At 38.6% G+C, this 18617-nt stretch overlaps 1 protein-coding gene across 1 annotated transcript in view; it reads right to left on the bottom strand.

Moving 5' to 3' along the window:
* Positions 1-12861: 12861 nt before the first annotated feature.
* Positions 12862-18617, bottom strand: part of LOC149217963 (uncharacterized) — a 126488-nt gene continuing 120732 nt past the window's right edge. Inside the window, exon 3 of the mRNA XM_089383703.1 lies at positions 12862-13469. Within this exon, the coding sequence (XP_089239829.1) occupies positions 13171-13469 (299 nt within the window). The 3' untranslated portion in view covers positions 12862-13170. The remainder of the gene's footprint in view (positions 13470-18617) is intronic.

The following is an 18617-nucleotide window of genomic DNA, read 5'->3' as shown; positions in this document are numbered from 1 at the left end:
GCCACCCACCTATTCCACTTGGACCCTCACCATTGTTTCTTTTAGTTTCCTTAATTGTAGCAAAGTTTATTATCTTTTGCATTTTTTTGGGTCCTGAACATCTGAAGTCGTTTTAAGGCCCTAAGCGAATTTTTTGGAAAACGGGCAAACCCATGGCCTATGTTAGGGGTTTCCATTCAAAATTTGTAGTCCTTGAATATAAACTTCTAATGAGGTATTGTACGTGTCAAACGGAGATCGTATTCCAAATTTACTACCTCGGGAAGTTGATGTACCAATTTACCCCAACAAGGTCCACAGACGTTTGGTGCTTCATCTACTAGGGTTAGGTTTTTGGATGTTTAGGGTTTTCCATTGTTTCTCAATAATAAATAGGCCTTCAAGACTCATTGTAAAATAGTTCAAAAGGCATGTATCCACCACATTTCTTCTCATAGATTAGCTACCATCATCTAATCCAGTTTATTTCCATTCTGCATGTAAACAGTTTTCACTACTTAGTTATTAATGAATTGAAATTTTATTTTCGTTGTATATCTATGTTCCTGTTTATATTTGTATTTCATTTCATTCCTTCATAAAATATGGATCAGTGGTATCAGAGTGGTCTACTCTTTCTTTGTTTTCTTGTGCATGTTCCCAACGAGGTTGGGGTATAAGGAGTTGGGACTTGAACTGGTTGAGCCTTTGCAAGACAGGCCCCACCGACACCAACGGCCTCCCATTGCAGAAGAAAAGAAAGACGAGGGAGTAGGAGATCCTATCAAACTATTGCTCAAATAATCCCTCAAGCAGAAAAGGAACGACATGATGGACAACATTTCCCAGATCGTTCAGTGGATTCCCACCGGTGATGCATCTTCATCTAGCAGTCACTTCAGAGGCACCACCCCCTTCAAGGTACAAGTGAACTTTGATATCTCTATATTTGAAGGTAAAATAGATGCAGATGTTGTAGATAAATGGTTGAATCTATTGGAAGGTTATTTTTTGCTCCATAGTTTCTCCTAGAGGGAGAAGATTACTTTTTCCCTTCTTAAGGTTGCCCCCCATGTCAAGGACTAGTGGAAAAGTTAATGTGAGAAAAAGGCTAAGGAACCCTCTATGTTTATAGCAACCCCCTCTTGGAACTCTTTCTGAGACACTGTCAAGGAATAGTATTACCCCGTGGGGAGCTATGAGGAGAAGTACATATATTGGACCACACTACAATAGAAAAGGGACCAATATGTGCATGAGTTCACAAATATTGTTCATCCTCTACACACAAAGATGGGTATCAAAGACTCTGAGCAACATATGGTGCTCAAGTATTGATATTGTCTGCACAAATACATTTAAGAAGAAATGGATTTCCTAGATATCTCCTCGCTTCGTACAGCATACCGATATGTTTCCAAGATTGAACAAAAATTTAAACAAAATAAGAGTGACTTTGGATCAGTGAATCAGAAGCAGTGTAAGAGCACCCCCAACACGTAAAACAAAGGAAAGATCCAAGGTGGAGAAACCAAGGACAGCCCATTGAAGTTGTAAGTAAATAATGGAACCACGAAGATGAAGAAGGACATGGGAAAGTGGGGCGAGTTCCACAAGATCCCCACTCAAAACACAAATGAGCGTCGCACCAAGCAGTCATTGGTGGTTGAGTTGAAAGCTTTAGCTTCTGATGAGTGACTTTGGATCAGTGAATCAGAAGCAGTGTTAAGAGCACCCCCAACACGTAAAACAAAGGAAAGATCCAAGGTGGAGAAACCAAGGACAGCCCATTGAAGTTGCAAGTAAATAATGGAACCACGAAGATGAAGAAGGACATGGGAAAGTGGGGCCAGTTCCAAAAGATCCCCACTCAAAACACAAATGAGCATCGCGCCAAGCAGTCATTGGTGGTTGAGTTGAAAGCTTTAGCTTCTGATGCATTTTCTAATTTTGAGCCAAAACCTGGCAAGGAGAATGACAAGGGGAAGCATATTATTGATGCAGAACCCATCACAACCCTTGCCACCACCAAGGTCCATAAGATTGAGCCTGAATATCCAGAGGAGGGGGAATGTATCTTCCATTCACAGATGTGGGTGAAGGGTTCTCCACTGCAATTCATTATCGACAACAAGAGCTAAAAGAACCTCATTTCGGCAGAGGTCATGAAGCGTTTGGGCCTACCAACCAAACCACACCTGCATCTGTACACCATTGGGTGGCTTCACCAAGGACGAGATCTTTGTGTCAACCAGCAGTGTCATCTTCCCTCCAGCATCAAGGCCTTTACAGATAAGGTATTATGTGATGTTTCTCATCTTGAATTTTGTGATGTGTTATTAGTCCAACAATACTTGTGGAAGCATCATGTTGTGAATGATTGCAGGCCCCGCACTATTATTATTACTTTGGGAATAAGTTATAGAGGATACCATAGGTAGCCCCTCCTACCACCATCTCCTCGATCTTTGCTAAGATATGTAGTAAGATCATCTCTCAAACCAGGAATTTTTTTTTCTTTTTTATTTGCTCTCAAAGCAAGAGGAAGATAGTGGCCACATCCATGGCTCCCAAGAAGGGTTTCCCCACGTAGCAGAAGCAAGTGGATAAGGTCGTCGAAGAATACAGGGACATATTCTCCTCACACATAGGGGTGCCTTTACACTGTCAGGTCAAGCATTCGATCGATCAGAATCTCGTAGCTCCTCTACCCAATAGGTCGATATATCGTCGCTCCATTTTGTAACATGAAGAAATCAAACAGGAGTTGTTGCAAAAATGGAACAACCATCCAAGTTCCTCACCCTGTGGGAGCCTAATTGTACTTGTACATAAGAAAGGTGGAACTTGGAGACTCTACATTGATTATCGGTGACTAAAAAAAATCATTGTTAGGAACAGGTATCCAATCCCATGGATTGATGACCTTCTTGACTAGCGCAAAGGGGCCAATTATTTTAGCAAGATTGACTTGAAGTCTGGATATCACCAGGTGCCAATAGAACCCACAGATGTATGGAGGATCGCCTTAAAATCCAAGGAGGGCCTTTTCAAGTGGTCGATCATGTCTTTCGGGTTGACAAATGCCCCTGCAACTCTTATGAGTATGATGGATGACATCTTGTGGTCCTTCACCAACTTATTCATGGTTGTATATTTGGATGACATCCTCATCTTTAGCAAGAGTTGGGAATAGAACCTACAACACATTTGATAGGTCCTTCAAACCTTGTGGCAGCGCAAACTATGTGCCAACTTGGAGAAATGCACATTTGGCATGGATCAGGTCCAATTTCTGGGTTACATCATTGATAGGCAAGTTGTGCATGTGGATCTGGATAAGATCCAAGTCATTTGGGATTGGCCTAACCCAACCACTCTAACAGAGCTTCGTAGATTTTTGGGCCTTGCCAATTTTTATCAAAGGTTCCTATTGGGATTCTCTCATATTGCTTGGCCTCTAAGTTAGGTTACCAAGGATTGAGTGAAAGAAAAAAAAATGGTCCAAGACCAAACAGAAGGTGTTCGTTGAGTTAAAGCACTACCTTTTATTTGCACCTGTACTCACACTGCGATACCTCTAACAACCATTTGAAATTGACACAGTATGTTATTGGTGTAGTTCTCACCCAACAGGGGCATCCGTTGTCCTATCACAGTGAGAGACTTTCCGATATAATTCGGAAATGCCCCACCTATGATAAAGATATGTATTTCATCGTGTAGGTGTGTCAACAATGGAAACATTACATTCTAGTGAAGGAGACGGTCACCCACACAGATCCTCGACCTCTTCAGTTTATCCAGACATGAGGGAAGTTGCAGAACAATTGGCATCAGAAGTGGTCCACATATCTACATCAATTCCACTGGAACATTAAATACAAGAAGGGCATCACCAATCATGTTGCAGGTTGCCTCAGTCAAACCCTAGTTGCAGCACAGACTATTGTTCTCAACTCTTGTGGCCACGAGACCTCCGGATGGCCGCAATTGTACAACAGTGATCCAGAGTTCGCTACCACATACCATATGCTAGTGGATGGCAAGCAAGTTCCAGATTTCCACCTCCACGATGCCTTATTATGGTACCTGGGCCACCTTTGTGTTCCTTCAAGCGAGCGTATGAAGCTTATTTGAAAGGCACATTGCAGTTGGGTTGCAAGACACTTTGGTGTGGATAAAACTATGGTCGTACTACAAAAATATTTTTATTGGCCAAAACTCCAACAGGACTTTGGAAAATATATCAAATCTTGCACTCTCTATGCCATCGCCAAGCCAAACATTAAGAAGTAAGGTTTGTACACTCCTATGCCTACTCCTATCCATACCTAGGAATCCATCTCCATGAACTATCTGTCGGGCCTCCCTTCTAACAATAGAAGAGTGTCACAATAGAAGACACTACCAAACTCTTCTTTTAACGAGTATGGGTACATTTTGGAATCCTGCACACCATTATATCGGATCAGGATAGCAGGTTCCTTAGCACATTTTGGTCAAGCCTTTGGACATTATTTGACATTAAGCTTACCAATTCGACTGCATTCCATCCCCAAACTGATGGTCAGACAGAGGTTGTCAACAAGATGATAGTGTACATACTACCCATGTACAACCCCAAGCATCCATGAATCTAGGATGAGAGCCTTCCTTATGTGCAACACAATTATAATAGAGCTCTCGATAGCTTGATTCACCGCAGTCCTTTTCAAGTGGGTCTGGGTTTTCAACCATTGTGTCTAATTGATGTTTCCATGCCTCATGCGAATACACATACAGAATCCACACATGTACAGTCAGAGGTTAATAAAGAAACCGATTTATTGAATGCATCCAACACATCCGCCATCAGGTCCATGACATCTTGGATAAGTCTAATGTCAAGTACAATTAGCGGCATGATAAACATCGGGTTCCACACAATTTTTAGGTGGGCTACAAAGTTTAGTTGCATTTGCAGAAAGAACAGACCACTCCGATATGGGCTTACACTATCACGAAGGTTATGGGAGACAAAGCTTTTGAGCTCAACATTCCCCCATTCCTAGGTTTGCACCAATGTTTAATGTGGACCACCTTGGGCCATACTTTTCACCATTATTGGACACATCAAACATGCACAACAACTAACACCAACAAAGATAAACCCAGACTACATGGAACAAGCCACAACTGATCAAATCATGGACACACAAATCAAGAACACTTGCCAGCAGAATATCCAATCGTATCAGGTTGTTAAAGCTGGCCAACTCCTGCACCAAGACAAGTGGCTCACCAGGGACAAGTTTAACAAAAGTTTTCCCATCTCATAAAGGCACTCAACGCAATGGGGACCATTGATTCTTAAGGGGGCAGGACTGATCCAGGTGGATACTGGTGGCCACCCACCTATTCCACTTTGACCCCCACCATTATTTATTTCGGTTTCTTTAATTGTAGCACAGTTTACTATTTTTGGCATTTTTTCAAGTACTGAATTTCTAGAGCCATTTTGAGGCCTTAAACGACGTTTTTTTGGAAAATAGGCAAGCCCGTAGGTTACAATAGGAGTTTGCAATCGAAAGTTGTATTCCTTGGATAAATCTTTCTAACGAGATATCGTATGCATCAAACAAAGATTGTATGCAAAAATTACGACCCCAGGAAGCTGATGTACCAATTTACCCCAACAATGCCCACAAACTTTTGGTGCTTCGTCTCCTGGGGAGTTTTTCGATGTTCAGGGTTTTCCATTGTTTCTCAATAATAAATAGGCCTTTGAGTCTCATTGTAACGCATTTCAGAAGGCATGTAGTGGCCACATCTCTTCTCATGGATAAGCTACCATTGTCTGAGCTAGTTTATTACCATTCTACATGTAAACAGTTTTGAGTACTTTGTTATTAATGAATTGAACTTATGCTTTCTTTGTATCACTGTGATCCTATTTATACATGTATTTCATTTCATTCCTTCATATCTAGATCAAAAGTTTGATGCTCAGGCAATGGGTCTCAGAAGGGGGGATTTCGGACCACTCTGCCATCCTTTTGGATTTGGCAAGAGGTGTTAGGAAGCCAGCAGGGCCCTTTAAATTTAACTCATCATGGTTACAAGATGATTCCTTCAAGGAGCTAGTGAAAAATGCATGGGTTCCCTTCGATCCATTAGGGGGAAATCAGTGACAATCCAGTTTGAGGAGAACCTAAAAAGAGTCAATAAGGAAACCAAATTGTGGGCGAAAACTCTAAAGAAATCCAAGATGAAGGAGTTGTTGGATATAGAATCCCACCTGAAGGCCCCAGCTGCCAAGGAAGATGAAGGTTTTGGTTTGGCAAATGACAAAGAAGGGTTGGTAACATTAGAAAGGAGAAGAAAGGATATTTTATACTTGCAAGAAGAAGAGTGGCACCTAAAAAGTAGGGTGATATGGTTGGCAAATGGAGACAAGAACACCAAGTTCTTCCAGCCATATGTTAAAGGGAGGAAGTTTTCGAACACCTTTTGAAGCCTCAAGGATGGAGCAGGAAGAGAGATTTCAGATTTCGAGTGACTGGTTGAGCTTGGAAGGTCTTGTTTTGAAAGCCTTTTCAAGGCACCAGAAGTAGCTTCGATAGCTGAAGTTGTTCAAACAACTATACTCTTTCCTAGTTTTGTGGATGAAGAGGGGAATAGGAGTTTGATTGCCCTAATTTCTGAAGAAGAATTGCAACGACTCTATGTAAATTTCAAAAGGACAAAAATACCAGGACGAATTGCTAGGCATATAATTTTTTTGGGATTATTTGAGGTTCTGGGCATTGATCTATTAGTTGTTGTTGAAGAATCTCGGAAGGAAGACTCCATGTTGCTTGCTTTCAACATAACTTTCATAGCCTTAATCCCCAAGTTAGGCTCTCTGACCTCCTTTGAATATTTCAGGCCCATCTCATTGTGCAATGCAGTGTATAAATTCATTGTGAATATTATCACCAATAGACTCAAACCTTTTCTATCAGTATCAATCAAAGATGAAGAGGTTGGTTTTCTTGAGGGGAGACAAATTCATGAGGTTATAGGGGTTGCTCAAGAAAGGATTCACATCTCAAGGTTCAGGATCAGAAAGGGGAAGTTATGAATATTGATCTTTCAAAGGCATACGTCAAGGTCAGTTGGATCTATCTTCGTTTACTTCTTACTCATCTGGGTTTTGGAGTGGACTTTGTTTGCTGGATAATGAGCTATATGCAGACAGTTTCCTTTGTTGTTCTTATCAATGGTATTGCTTCCGCTTTGTTTCACTCTCAGAGGGGTCTTCCCCAAGGTTTCCCACTCTCCCCCTTGCTCTTCCTGTTGGTAATAGAAGCACTCAACCGTCTCATTTCCGAGGCTAAAAGGAGAGGTGAAATCGAGGGAACCATTATAGCTAGAAATTTTTATCTTACCCATCTACTGTTTGTGGATGATATTCTCATTTTTTTGTGGTGGAAGAGATGAGCTACTTAAGATTAAATAAATATTGCTTCTCTTTGGGAAATCAAATGGGATGGTGACTAATGACAAAAATCATTCTTCATGATGCACAATCTGGCAGAGAGGGAGAAAAGAACGCTTGCACATTTATTTCCTTATGGGATCAAGGATCTGGAGGAGGGTTTAAAACATTTAGGATTTCCGTTGAAACCTAATAGCTACTTGAAGGAAGATTGGATGTGGTTGGTGTCTAGAATTGAAAAAGGATTAAAGGGATGGTTTTTTAGGTGGTTGTCAAGAGCTAGTCGGCTAGTCCTGATCAAGTTAGTGTTGGAAGTCATCACAGTCTATTGGACCTCTCTGGCTTGGATCCTAAAAGAAATGTTGGAAAATATTCAAAGGTTATCCTTCAATTTTCTCTGGTCATGCGACCAGGATCAAAAAATTATTCCATGGGTGAGATGGGAAAATATTTCCTTACCAAAAACGCAGGGAGGATGAGGTTTAAAGAATATCTTCAAGTTCTCAATAGCTTTGGCAGCTAAGGTAGGGTGGCGTTTGATATCATATAGTAATTTGTGGACAAAGCTTGTAATGCCTAAGTATATAGCTTCGGACTCCTTGGAAGAGTGGATTAGAAAGGTGGACAAGCCCTGCTCAAATGTTTCAGTCATCTGGAGAGAGCTGCTAAACTCATTTGATGTAATCAGGTCTAGATTAACTTGACAAGTTGGGAGAGGGAACAAAGTAAGTTTGGGGATTGATCTGTGGTTAAATAGTGGTCAGGGCTACAGACTTCCACAGGAGCTCATTGAAGCTTTAAGAGACAGACGTTTTGTAAGGTTGTCACTGATAGTGAATCCTCATCCTACCATGATTTGGAGACAGGGTTGGCTATCAATGGAGGATATGGGAATAGATCTAGTGTGCCAAGAAGCCTTGCAAGGCCTTTTGGACTCCTTGGTTGTAGGTCATGTTCGCAATACAAACAAGGAAGATAAGATTGTATGGAGCCCTTCTCCCTTTGGGGTCTACACTCCAAAAGAAGGTTACATCCTCCTCTCTGCAGGTCGGGATCCCAGGGAGTTGAAATGGAGGCAGAAGTTGGTGTGGAAGACCAAATGTCCTGCAAAGGCAAAAAAATTCATGTGGTGCTTATTAGAGAATAAGGTCCCAATGTGGGACATCTTGCAAAAGTGTCTCAAGGTCGTGTCAGGTTGGTGTGCCCTTTGCAGGAACGATGAAGAAACTCTCTGTCATGTTTTTCTCACTTGTCCCTTCGACTACCAAGTCTGGAACTATAGTGCAGGAGCTCTAGGAGTGCAATTGCAATGGGAAGGTCCCTCAATCAAATAAGCATAGCGGAGGTGGATTGGTCCCCCAAGCATAAACCTTTCAAAGCTCTCCCACTCATCCTCAGCTGGGTAATTTGGTTGGCGAAGAATAAGCAGTGTTTCAAGAGAAGATTTCCAATCTTGATGGAGTGACAACCGAAGCACTGGCAATTCTTACTTATTTCCCTCAAGAGAAGGGAGTTGTGCCTCTTAAGGTAGTGGTCATTGAAGCCCCTAATTTCAGCATCCCCTAGGGCTACTTTGATGGGGCATCACTGAATGAAGGACAGCATACTGGTGGAGGCTTTGTGTTACATTTATCAGAATCTCATTTCTTCTCAGTCAAGTTGGGATTAGGAGCAGGGACTAACAACTACGTGGAATTAATGGCATGCAAAAAAAATTTCATTTTCGCTCTGGACAAAGGATGCACGCAGTTGCAAGTGTTTGGAGACTCTCTTTTGGTTATCATCTAGCTTAATCAGATTCAGGTTTGCAAGAACACTAGATTGATCCCCTTGGTGAACAATCTGTTTAAGTCTCAAAATGTTGTTTGCATCCTTCTTTGATTCTCACATCTTCAAGGATAGGAATCATGTAGCGATCAGCTTTCAAAAGAAGGCGCTCTGATGGAACCGGACTTATGGCAAGTTGAGGAGCACCGCCAGGATGTTAGGATAGTGGCATATATCCAGTCATACGGAGGCCCATCTCAGTGAATTCATTTTATCTATGTTTTGATCAATATTGGTTACTTGATGTTTCTCGTGGCGTTTCCAGAATTTTGGTAGCATAGGGGAAGCTTACCCCTAGTCCTTCATTTTCGTATGTATCTGAGCGTATGAGATGATGTATTTTTCTAGATTGACAGTTTTTCACAGGGGATTGACTACCTTCTTTTTCCCTGTACATGTTGTTATGTGTGTTTGCAGCATGTAATTGGATTTCATTTCTTATGAATATAAGTTACGTTTTTTTTCTAGAAAAAAAAATAAATAAAAATAAAAAAATAAAAATAAAATAAAAATTAAAGGTTGAGATTTATTAGTAGTTATGCACTTTCAATTCTTATAATTAAATTGATTAATTAAAAAAATGCCAAATGAATGAGTTATGGTTTTTTGGGTCATGAGACTTTATTTACAAGAATTTGTATCATAAAATAGGATGACTCTCTATGGTTAAAAACATTTACACGAGAAGTGTCTTGATGCCTATAGATGTCAAACAACCATTTCATATATATAGCTATTGTACTTATTATAATTGAATAATTATTCATAGTAATAACTTAATATTGTTATTGGATTATGAGTCTATTGCCATTTCAATAATCTTAATATTTTTTTAATAATCTCAAGAATGGTGGATGTTATCCTCTATTGTTTTGCTCTATCGTTGGCACTTATTTGCATACAATTTATTGAGCAAAACTTGTTTTATCCCAAGCATTTTTGGATACACATTGTTTTATAAGTTAGTTTGTGTTTGTTCATAAATAGTCTAACTCATATTCACATATAATTAAAAATTAAATTACACCCTCTGGAGTGGATAATTCAACAATTTTGTTGGCAAACTCTTTTTGTCAAGTTAAAAGAACCCTCCTTCTTACTTGACAATTTCGCTAATTTAACCTTTATGAAAACTTTCCATAGGTTAGGAACACAGTTTTTAGTCTTCAAGTGAGAGGCAAGGAAACCAAGGTGATAATGGATGGTTTGTCTAGTTCCTTAGCTCCCCCACTAGGGCTAAGACTTTTCTTTTAGGTGAGAAATTGAGTTGCAACAAAACTTAATGGACAACCTAACACTCCATCAACCTCACTAATGAACGATTGACCCATTGGAATAAACCTAGATTTTTAAATTGAAATTAGAATAGTACCTCTAATAGACAACCAGTTAATGGACCCAACCAAGGAAATAAATGTACCTCTAGAGGGAAGGTGGCCTCGACTAACATGTTTAACATAATCATTTCTTATTAGAGTAAATAATGGAACTACAATAATGTATATCTCCATGGTGAGTACTTATTTTTATTAAACTAGGTTTGTTTAGAGCGTTTAAGACAGTGAGATTTTGATACAATGTAATCCCCTAGAGATATGGGAGGCCTTTTCTCCACTCCTTTTGTTAGACTTAGTGTTGTGGCTCTATGTTTTGATAAAAATGTGCATATCAAACAATGAATAGCATCTTAAGCATGAATAGTAGTCCCAAATTATCTATGAATGCACCTCATGAGGAATAGTCTTAGATTCCTCCAACCAACCAATGAGAATTATATAATGAAATATTTCAGATGTATTTTTAATCATAAAATGCTCATGTTATGTACAAGGAATGCTTATTATAACGTCATTTCAAAGCCAACAAGAAGACTTGACTTTTCAATCATTATGATCATTTTAACTTTACCGTAAAGTTGGAGGGACCTATCATTATTTCATTATTTGGGTCATAGTCATTAGAGACCCCAATCAAGACAAAACCATTTTGTTTGAAGATTCAAACTCACTCAAGACTAGGAAAAGACCTATGAGTCAACTCAACAAGACCCAAAAATACAAAAATAATAGACTTCGTAATATGAGGTAATATGAGAGATTTACATTGATTATAATGCAAATACATCGATACTCTAATTATGATGCAAATACACCGACTATAATGCAAAAGTCACATATTCATATGTAACCAAGAATATCATAGACGTGCATGATGTCAAGTGAGATTACCCTGAGTGGTGGTGAAATGGAGTGTTGTCCTCCCCACCAAAATTCCATTCTAGTAAATAACATGTTGAGCTCATAATGAATATATTGTTGTAATAAATTTGAATATATTTGTTAACTTTACCTTTGTTTATGATTGTAGCTTGGACAAGAACTTATACACGGGTTTTATATCAAACATTCATTAATTCATAGAAAGACCTTTCTATTCTATAGTCACTTAAGTAAAGTAAATTATTAAAGTGATCAGCCTTTTAATTATAAGTTAGGAAAAGTCTAATAAAATGTAATTTAATTACACTAGTGATTTAAGATAAATCTCCACTTTGATCACTAGTGAGATTGAGATCTTATCTCAACCATTGATTTCAATGAGTGCTTAAGGTTGTGGAGACTTAGTCATCAACTCTAAATTATAAAGTAAGACAACAAAGAAAGGAATGACAAATTGATAGATACAGTGACTCAGTTGCACCGAGTGATAGAGATTTTGCCCAGTGTGCAAACTAGGAAGTAAAGAAAAACAAGAGTGCAACGAGGAAATCTATCTCAACAAATTTGTGGAGGCCATACTATCCAGCAGAAAGAGGCCATACGATTTGGGCACAAGAGGGCGCAAGAGGGCGCAAGAGGAAAAGCCGACCGTACGATTCAGCTAAGAAGTCGACCATATGATTTTCAGCAGGGTTGTATTCAACCATAGATCATACAGATAGCAGACCGCAACTAGAGGAGAGCTCAGGACTGGTACAGAGCCATAGGACTGTGCCGTACAGTTAGCATATTGTTGTAGAGTTTATCTTTCTCTGTGGATGAGTTTTCCCGGTGTGGGAAGCCCTTCTAAGTTTGGAATTATTTTAATGATAACTGATTTGAGGGGCAGAAAATTTAGTTGTGTATTTGGAAATTTATTGTGCTTCCACAAATTTATTTTTCCAGCATTTTTTTCTATTTAAAATAAAAAAACGGCGATTGTGATTGAAATCATACAGAAATGCTTTCATCTAGGATTTGAAGAAATTTTAATAGCCTTGTGCTTTAAAATATCTTAGGTTTACCCTGAGTGTCATTCTCAAAATGAGGGGAACTGGGTGTCGGGGTCCTCATACTATGTTACCATGGAAACAATTATTCATGTACATGAAACTATCAAGATCAGTTAGTATATCTATTATCACCATTAATCCATCAACACATATAGAAAGGTCCGTACATGAATTTATGTGCCAAATGCAAAAACTTCCAATGACTATTTCATACCGTACAACTTCCATAAGAACTATTTTGGGATGGTTTTGAAAATTGAAAAGTTCCATATCTACAATCTCCATGAGAGACACTAACTCCATCCATTGCAACAAGCTTAAATGAAGCACAATTAAAGAGTGAAATCACCAATTATGAAGTATTTTGTTCAATTGAAAAATCAAACATATACCTAAAAATTTATGGTAAAAGATACAACACCACCATAACCATGAATACTTGAGCACTGAAATATCTGAAAAAGTCCAGATGAATTTCTAAATGCAATACAACCCAAAAAATATTGGCTCTTTCATATTTTACACTGCATGCCAAATTTGGCACTATATAAACTCAAACACCCAATTCAAAAGCATGACTTGCAGCCATTCAACAATGCCACAATCTATGTAAGTTCCTTGGCAACATTTTCTAGAGCGTGGGTATTCCTTTACTTTTAATGAATTGTTTAAGAAGAGCTTTCTCTTCATCAATGCGTTTCTTTTCTAATGGATCTGACGTCTTTATCTTCCTCTTCTCTTCCAATATCCACTTAAAAAGCTGACGCTGTTCTTCTTCAGGAATTTGCTGAGTTGTTACAACTGAAGCACTTGGCAAGGCTTCGTCTTTTGCCTCATTCACAACAGCCTTTACTTCAACAACTGGAATTTTTTCCTCAACTTTGTCTTCAACACCTGTGGTTTTCTTCTTTGTTCCTAGAAGAAGATAACCTGAACACACCAATCTGCAAATTCAGATTGTTTCCAAAAGTTATAAAGTACATTCAGAAGCCAAAGGACAGTAAAAATGCACTATTCTGAATGGGTGGATAAAGAGAGCAAAAAAATGCAGTAACATAAACAAATTGCATAGTTTCAAATATTTTCATCAAGATAATTAAGAAGATAAAGGAATATTCAGGTTGGGATTACTATTGCTATAAAAGCATGAACAAGATTAAATATCTACTTAATGATACTTTCGAAAGTTTAGCGTGTTTAACTGACAACCATTCTTCCTAAATTGAGGAGCTGCTTCTGTAATGGCCCCACAACTAGCAACTTACAGATTTAAATCGATTGCCTGCAAACCATGGGATACAGAAATAGCAACACTTGAAATGCAGATATGATTGCATACCATGAAATATATAGTGCAAGACAATCCTCTCAAGTAAAACAAAAGCTTAATATTTAGATGAAGGGGTATAAAAATAGACTTCAGGAGGATTGAGGAAGGATAAATTGCCCACAAAGTTGATATACAAAAATTCTGTTAGAATTTCCAAACCAAGTACCTGGTATTAGGTTCCCAGCAATTATTAACTAAACAAATACAGAGTCAGATTCTTAACTCAAAAAATATAGTGGAAGCAAAAAAAATTACTTGATCTGAATCACACACAAACAAATTTATGCCCAATCAACAGTTCTTCATTAATAAATTAATCACGGAACTTACTTGGGCTCCCGTACTAGGGATAATGGCCCAACTGAGAAAATACAATACCAATCACCAGCCTCACTGCACACTCTTGGACCTAGCGCACGCTCACTGAGAATCCTCTCTCATTCTCGTGTTGTTGTTGTGTCTTAGCATCTTGTTGTACCCATTTTGTCACAAGTCAAAGGAAGCAGAGTACAAAAATTTTCAAGGATCGGAATCATCAGTGAACCAATTGTTATATCATTGTAAACCCAAATTCTGCAAATTATATTGTAAATGACTAGTATGACCATTTAATTTTGTAACAACACCTAGATAAGCCTTTGATTTTGGAAACGAATTTCATTCTAAGAGGTTTTTTAACTTCACTGAATTATGTGTGTTTCTAGACATAGATAATCGGCAGAGTTTTTCCTCCAGCGTAAACCCCAAAGCTAGGGTGGAATTCATTGACAATGTCTTAGGTAAGTCCTAATGTTATATCAAGTCTTTGTACAAATAGTTTGAGAATAATTTAAGCTATTTGGCTAAATTATTTTATTACAGAGCACTTTATCTATACTAGATCATATTGTGTCGCAGAATTGCGTAATTTCATGATGGTCTATAACGAATGTGTATTCCCCCTTTGAGGGTTGAATTATTTGTAACATTTGATGTAAAAAATATTTTAGTACATGGTCTCTCATATTTAGACACCACGCCTAAAGTATTTGAGAGTGTAAAAAATATTAATCCCCTTTTATGTCAATTAATAAAATTTTCTGGCTAAATTTAGAGCCAAAAATAATTATGGAGAAATTAAAATTTCTCCAAGTTGAAAATAATCAAAAAAATTGTGAGTCAAAAGAAAACAAATTTTGGAGGTCCCCCACCAAGACAAAAATGGATATTTTAAGAAAAATTGAGCCCTTGGACCTTGGTGGTTAAGTCAAAGTCAAAAGTTTGAGGAAATTAATCCAAAATATTAATTTTTCGGATTAATTAAAAATGGGTTTCAAGTGAAATTCGAAATTTTCCTCAAAATAAATATTTTTGACAACAGAGATTAAAAGATAATCAAATTATTATTAACTGTTGAGCTTATTTTGACATGGATAAAAACAACTAGCCGTTATTTTCCACTTGAAGCATTTCTCTATAAATAGAAGCCATTTTGCTTCTCAAGTCCATAGTTTTAAAAATCGGCCGGCTTGAACCGGAAACCAGTCAAACCGACTGGTTCATTAAGCGACCGGGTCAAATCCAAAAAACTCGGTTGAAGGGTCAATTTCGCCCAAATTTCACAAACACCAGTCCTAACCGGCCGGTTTATGGTCAAATTGGTCAGTCCATCCTAAACCGGTCGGTTCATTGCCAAGGCTGTTGCAGAACCACACGGCGTGGTTTAGGAAGCTTACAGGGTGTTTTGGAGGGAAAATAAGAATTGTTTCCCTCCGAAACCACCCTCTCCAAACCTTTAAAAGGAGCTCACCCCTCTCATTTGCCTCACACATCTCAATTGGAGTTTTTGCGAGTTTGATTGGGAGCTTAGAGAGTGTTGAGTTTTTACTGGAGTAGTCATCTTGGAGGCTTGGAGTTGGAGTTGGAGCTATTTTGGAGATAGTCTGAAGTTGTCAGTAGAGTTGGCATCTTCAAGAGGAGGCTAAGGAAAACTAGTTTGCATTTCCAGGTAAGGATTTTCACTTGAAAAATTCCTCATTTCACTATTGTCCATGTATTAAATTTTTTTATGTGTTATATGCTACCAAATCTCTAGTTCTATGCTATAAAATTTGTAGGCTACAATGTGCATTTTTTTCCTAAATTTATCTTTGGTTTTACATTTTTCTTAGCTGCAATTTTTTTTTTGAATGGTAGATTTCTTTGCAAATTTTAATTATTTCAAGCCAACATGGCTCCAAAATCCAAGGACACTGCATGGGCTCATTGTGATGTGATTGATGGAAAAATGATATGCAAATTTTGCAATAAACCTATTGGAGGTGGGGGTATTCTCAGATTGAAACAACACTTGGTTGGGATAAGAGGCCAAGTAAACCCATGTGAAGCACCAAATGAAGTGTTAGGTCCTGTTAGGGCATAATACATTTCCAAGTTTCAAAACTTTGAGAAGAATAAGGCTAGGTAGAAAATCCAAAATGAAATTGCAAGGAAGAGGGAATTATTATAAGCCATGAAAGAGAGTGGGTATGATGATTATGACATTCAAGACTCCTCTTTTATCCCTTCCACCAATGACCCCTTTCACTATGTTCCCCCTCCTCTTGGCCAACAATCTAAAGGAACAAAGAGAACAAATATCGAGACTCATTTCTCATCCTCTACCACCACTGCCTCTGCTAATCCCACTTCCTCCCAGCCAAGTCGTCAACCCACTTTGGATCAACATTGGAAAAAACAATGCAAAGAAACTTCTTATCAATACATTGCTAGATGGTGGTATGATGCAGATATCCCATGTAATGTTGCTCGCTCACATTATTACCAAGATATGCGGGACTCTATTATAGTTGCGGGAAAGGGCTTCAAAGGCCCTACTATGCATGACTTGGGAGCTCTTTTGCAAAAAGAGATTTCTTCCATTGATGAGTATTTGGCTAAGTATGGAAAGTCATGGCTCAAAACAAGGTGTTCCATCATGTCAGATGGATGGACCGATGGAAAGAACCACACTATCATTAATTTCCTCGTTTCTTGCCCTCAAGGAACCATGTTTTTGAGATAGGTTGATACATCTGATAAGGTGAAGGATGCAACCCTTCTATTTGAGCTTTTCGATGAGATTATTCATGAAGTGGTAGAGCATAATGTTGTGCAGGTCATCACATATAATGCCTCAAACTATATTTCTTGTTGGAAAGATGCTTGAGTCCAAATATAAGACCATATTTTGGACTCCATGTGTTGCACATTGCATAGACCTCATGCTTGAGGACATAGGCAAAGTGGAGTGGGTAAAAAACATTGTAGAGCATGCCAAGTGCATTACAAAATACATCTACAACCACTCATGGGTATTGAGCCTAATGAGGAAAAACACTGGGGGAAAAGAGCTTGTTAGGCCTGCAATTACGAGATTGCAACTCACTTCCTCGCGTTGCAATGTCTCAATTCTCAACAAAAAAAACTTGCAGAAAATGTTTTCTTCTGATGATTGGACTTAATCTCGGTGGGCTCGTAGACAAGATGACAAAGACACCAAAAAGAAATTTTTTGACAATTATTTTTGGAAAAGGTCTGCAGAGCTTGTGAAAATTACCGAGCCCCTTGTTAAGGTGCTAAGGATGGTGGATGGGGAAAAATTGGCCATGGGCTACATTTATGAGGCTATGGATCAGGCAAAGGAGCAGATACGGGTAGCTTACAAGGATAGGTTAGCTAAATATGGTCGTATATGGGAGATCATTGATAACAAATGGAACAATCAACTCCATCATCCTATACATGCGGCTGGGCATTTTTTGAACCCAAAGTATCATTATAAAGCTCGGCTAGGAGATCTGCAGGATGGGGAGGTCAGAGATGGATTGATTGATTGCTTGGAGCTCCAATTGAAATACATAAACAACTTACTCTTTTTAGTATCGCAACTAGAACCTTTGGAAAAAACTTGGCAAAGATGGCAAGAGATGTGGATCAACCAGGTAAGCAATTCCAATTTGTTTTTCTTTTCAAGTTAAATTGTTTACAAATTTACAATTCAAAATATCTATAAACACTTGTAATTTGTAAATAAGTAATGAAACGAACTAAGTTACTAATTAATGTCTTTTTCTTTGCAGCACATTGGTGGGAGTCATTTGGCGGCCAATGTCCTCAATTGCAAAAGTTTTCAATTAGAGTCCTCAGCCAAACTTGCAGTACTTCAGGTTGTGTGCGCAATTGGTCTATTTTTTAGCGCATACACACGAAGAAGAGAAATTGTTTGGAATAAAAAAGGTTAAACGATCTTGTCTTCATGCAATACAACCTTCGACTAAGGCGGAACCAAATGATGAACAGAACACCTAATCTAGATCCCATTGTGTTGGACGATATTGATCCAACATCAGAATGGGTGGAGGACACTGGAGATCCTATGTTTTATGTTGATTTTGATATTGACATGGCATTAGGGGGGGATGAAGCAGATTTGGTAGCACCATCAGAACCAGGATTAGTAGCGCATCAAGCAAAGGCAAACAACTAATGGAAGGCACTAGTCATGCAGCTCGACGAACTCATGCTTCCATTAGGTCCACTTCTATTGTTATTGGTGGCAGTGTTACTACTGAGGTTGCAAATGAGGCTGAGGCATCCTCAGACTCTGAATCAGATGATGTTTATGTAGCTCCTATTGACGATCCTGTGTCTAGTAGTGTTGATGAATTTGATGATTGATCATGTGTAGACTTGTAGTCTTGTAGTAGGCCAATGGCCTCATAGCTTGT

The sequence above is a fragment of the Pinus tabuliformis genome, chromosome Q, assembly GCF_031772625.1.
Source record: "Pinus tabuliformis cultivar Carrire ecotype Pingquan chromosome Q, CPIR1, whole genome shotgun sequence".
NCBI lineage: Eukaryota > Viridiplantae > Streptophyta > Pinopsida > Pinales > Pinaceae > Pinus > Pinus tabuliformis.
Note: the sequence above shows the minus strand (reverse complement) of the source record. Positions and strands in the feature narration are given on the sequence as shown.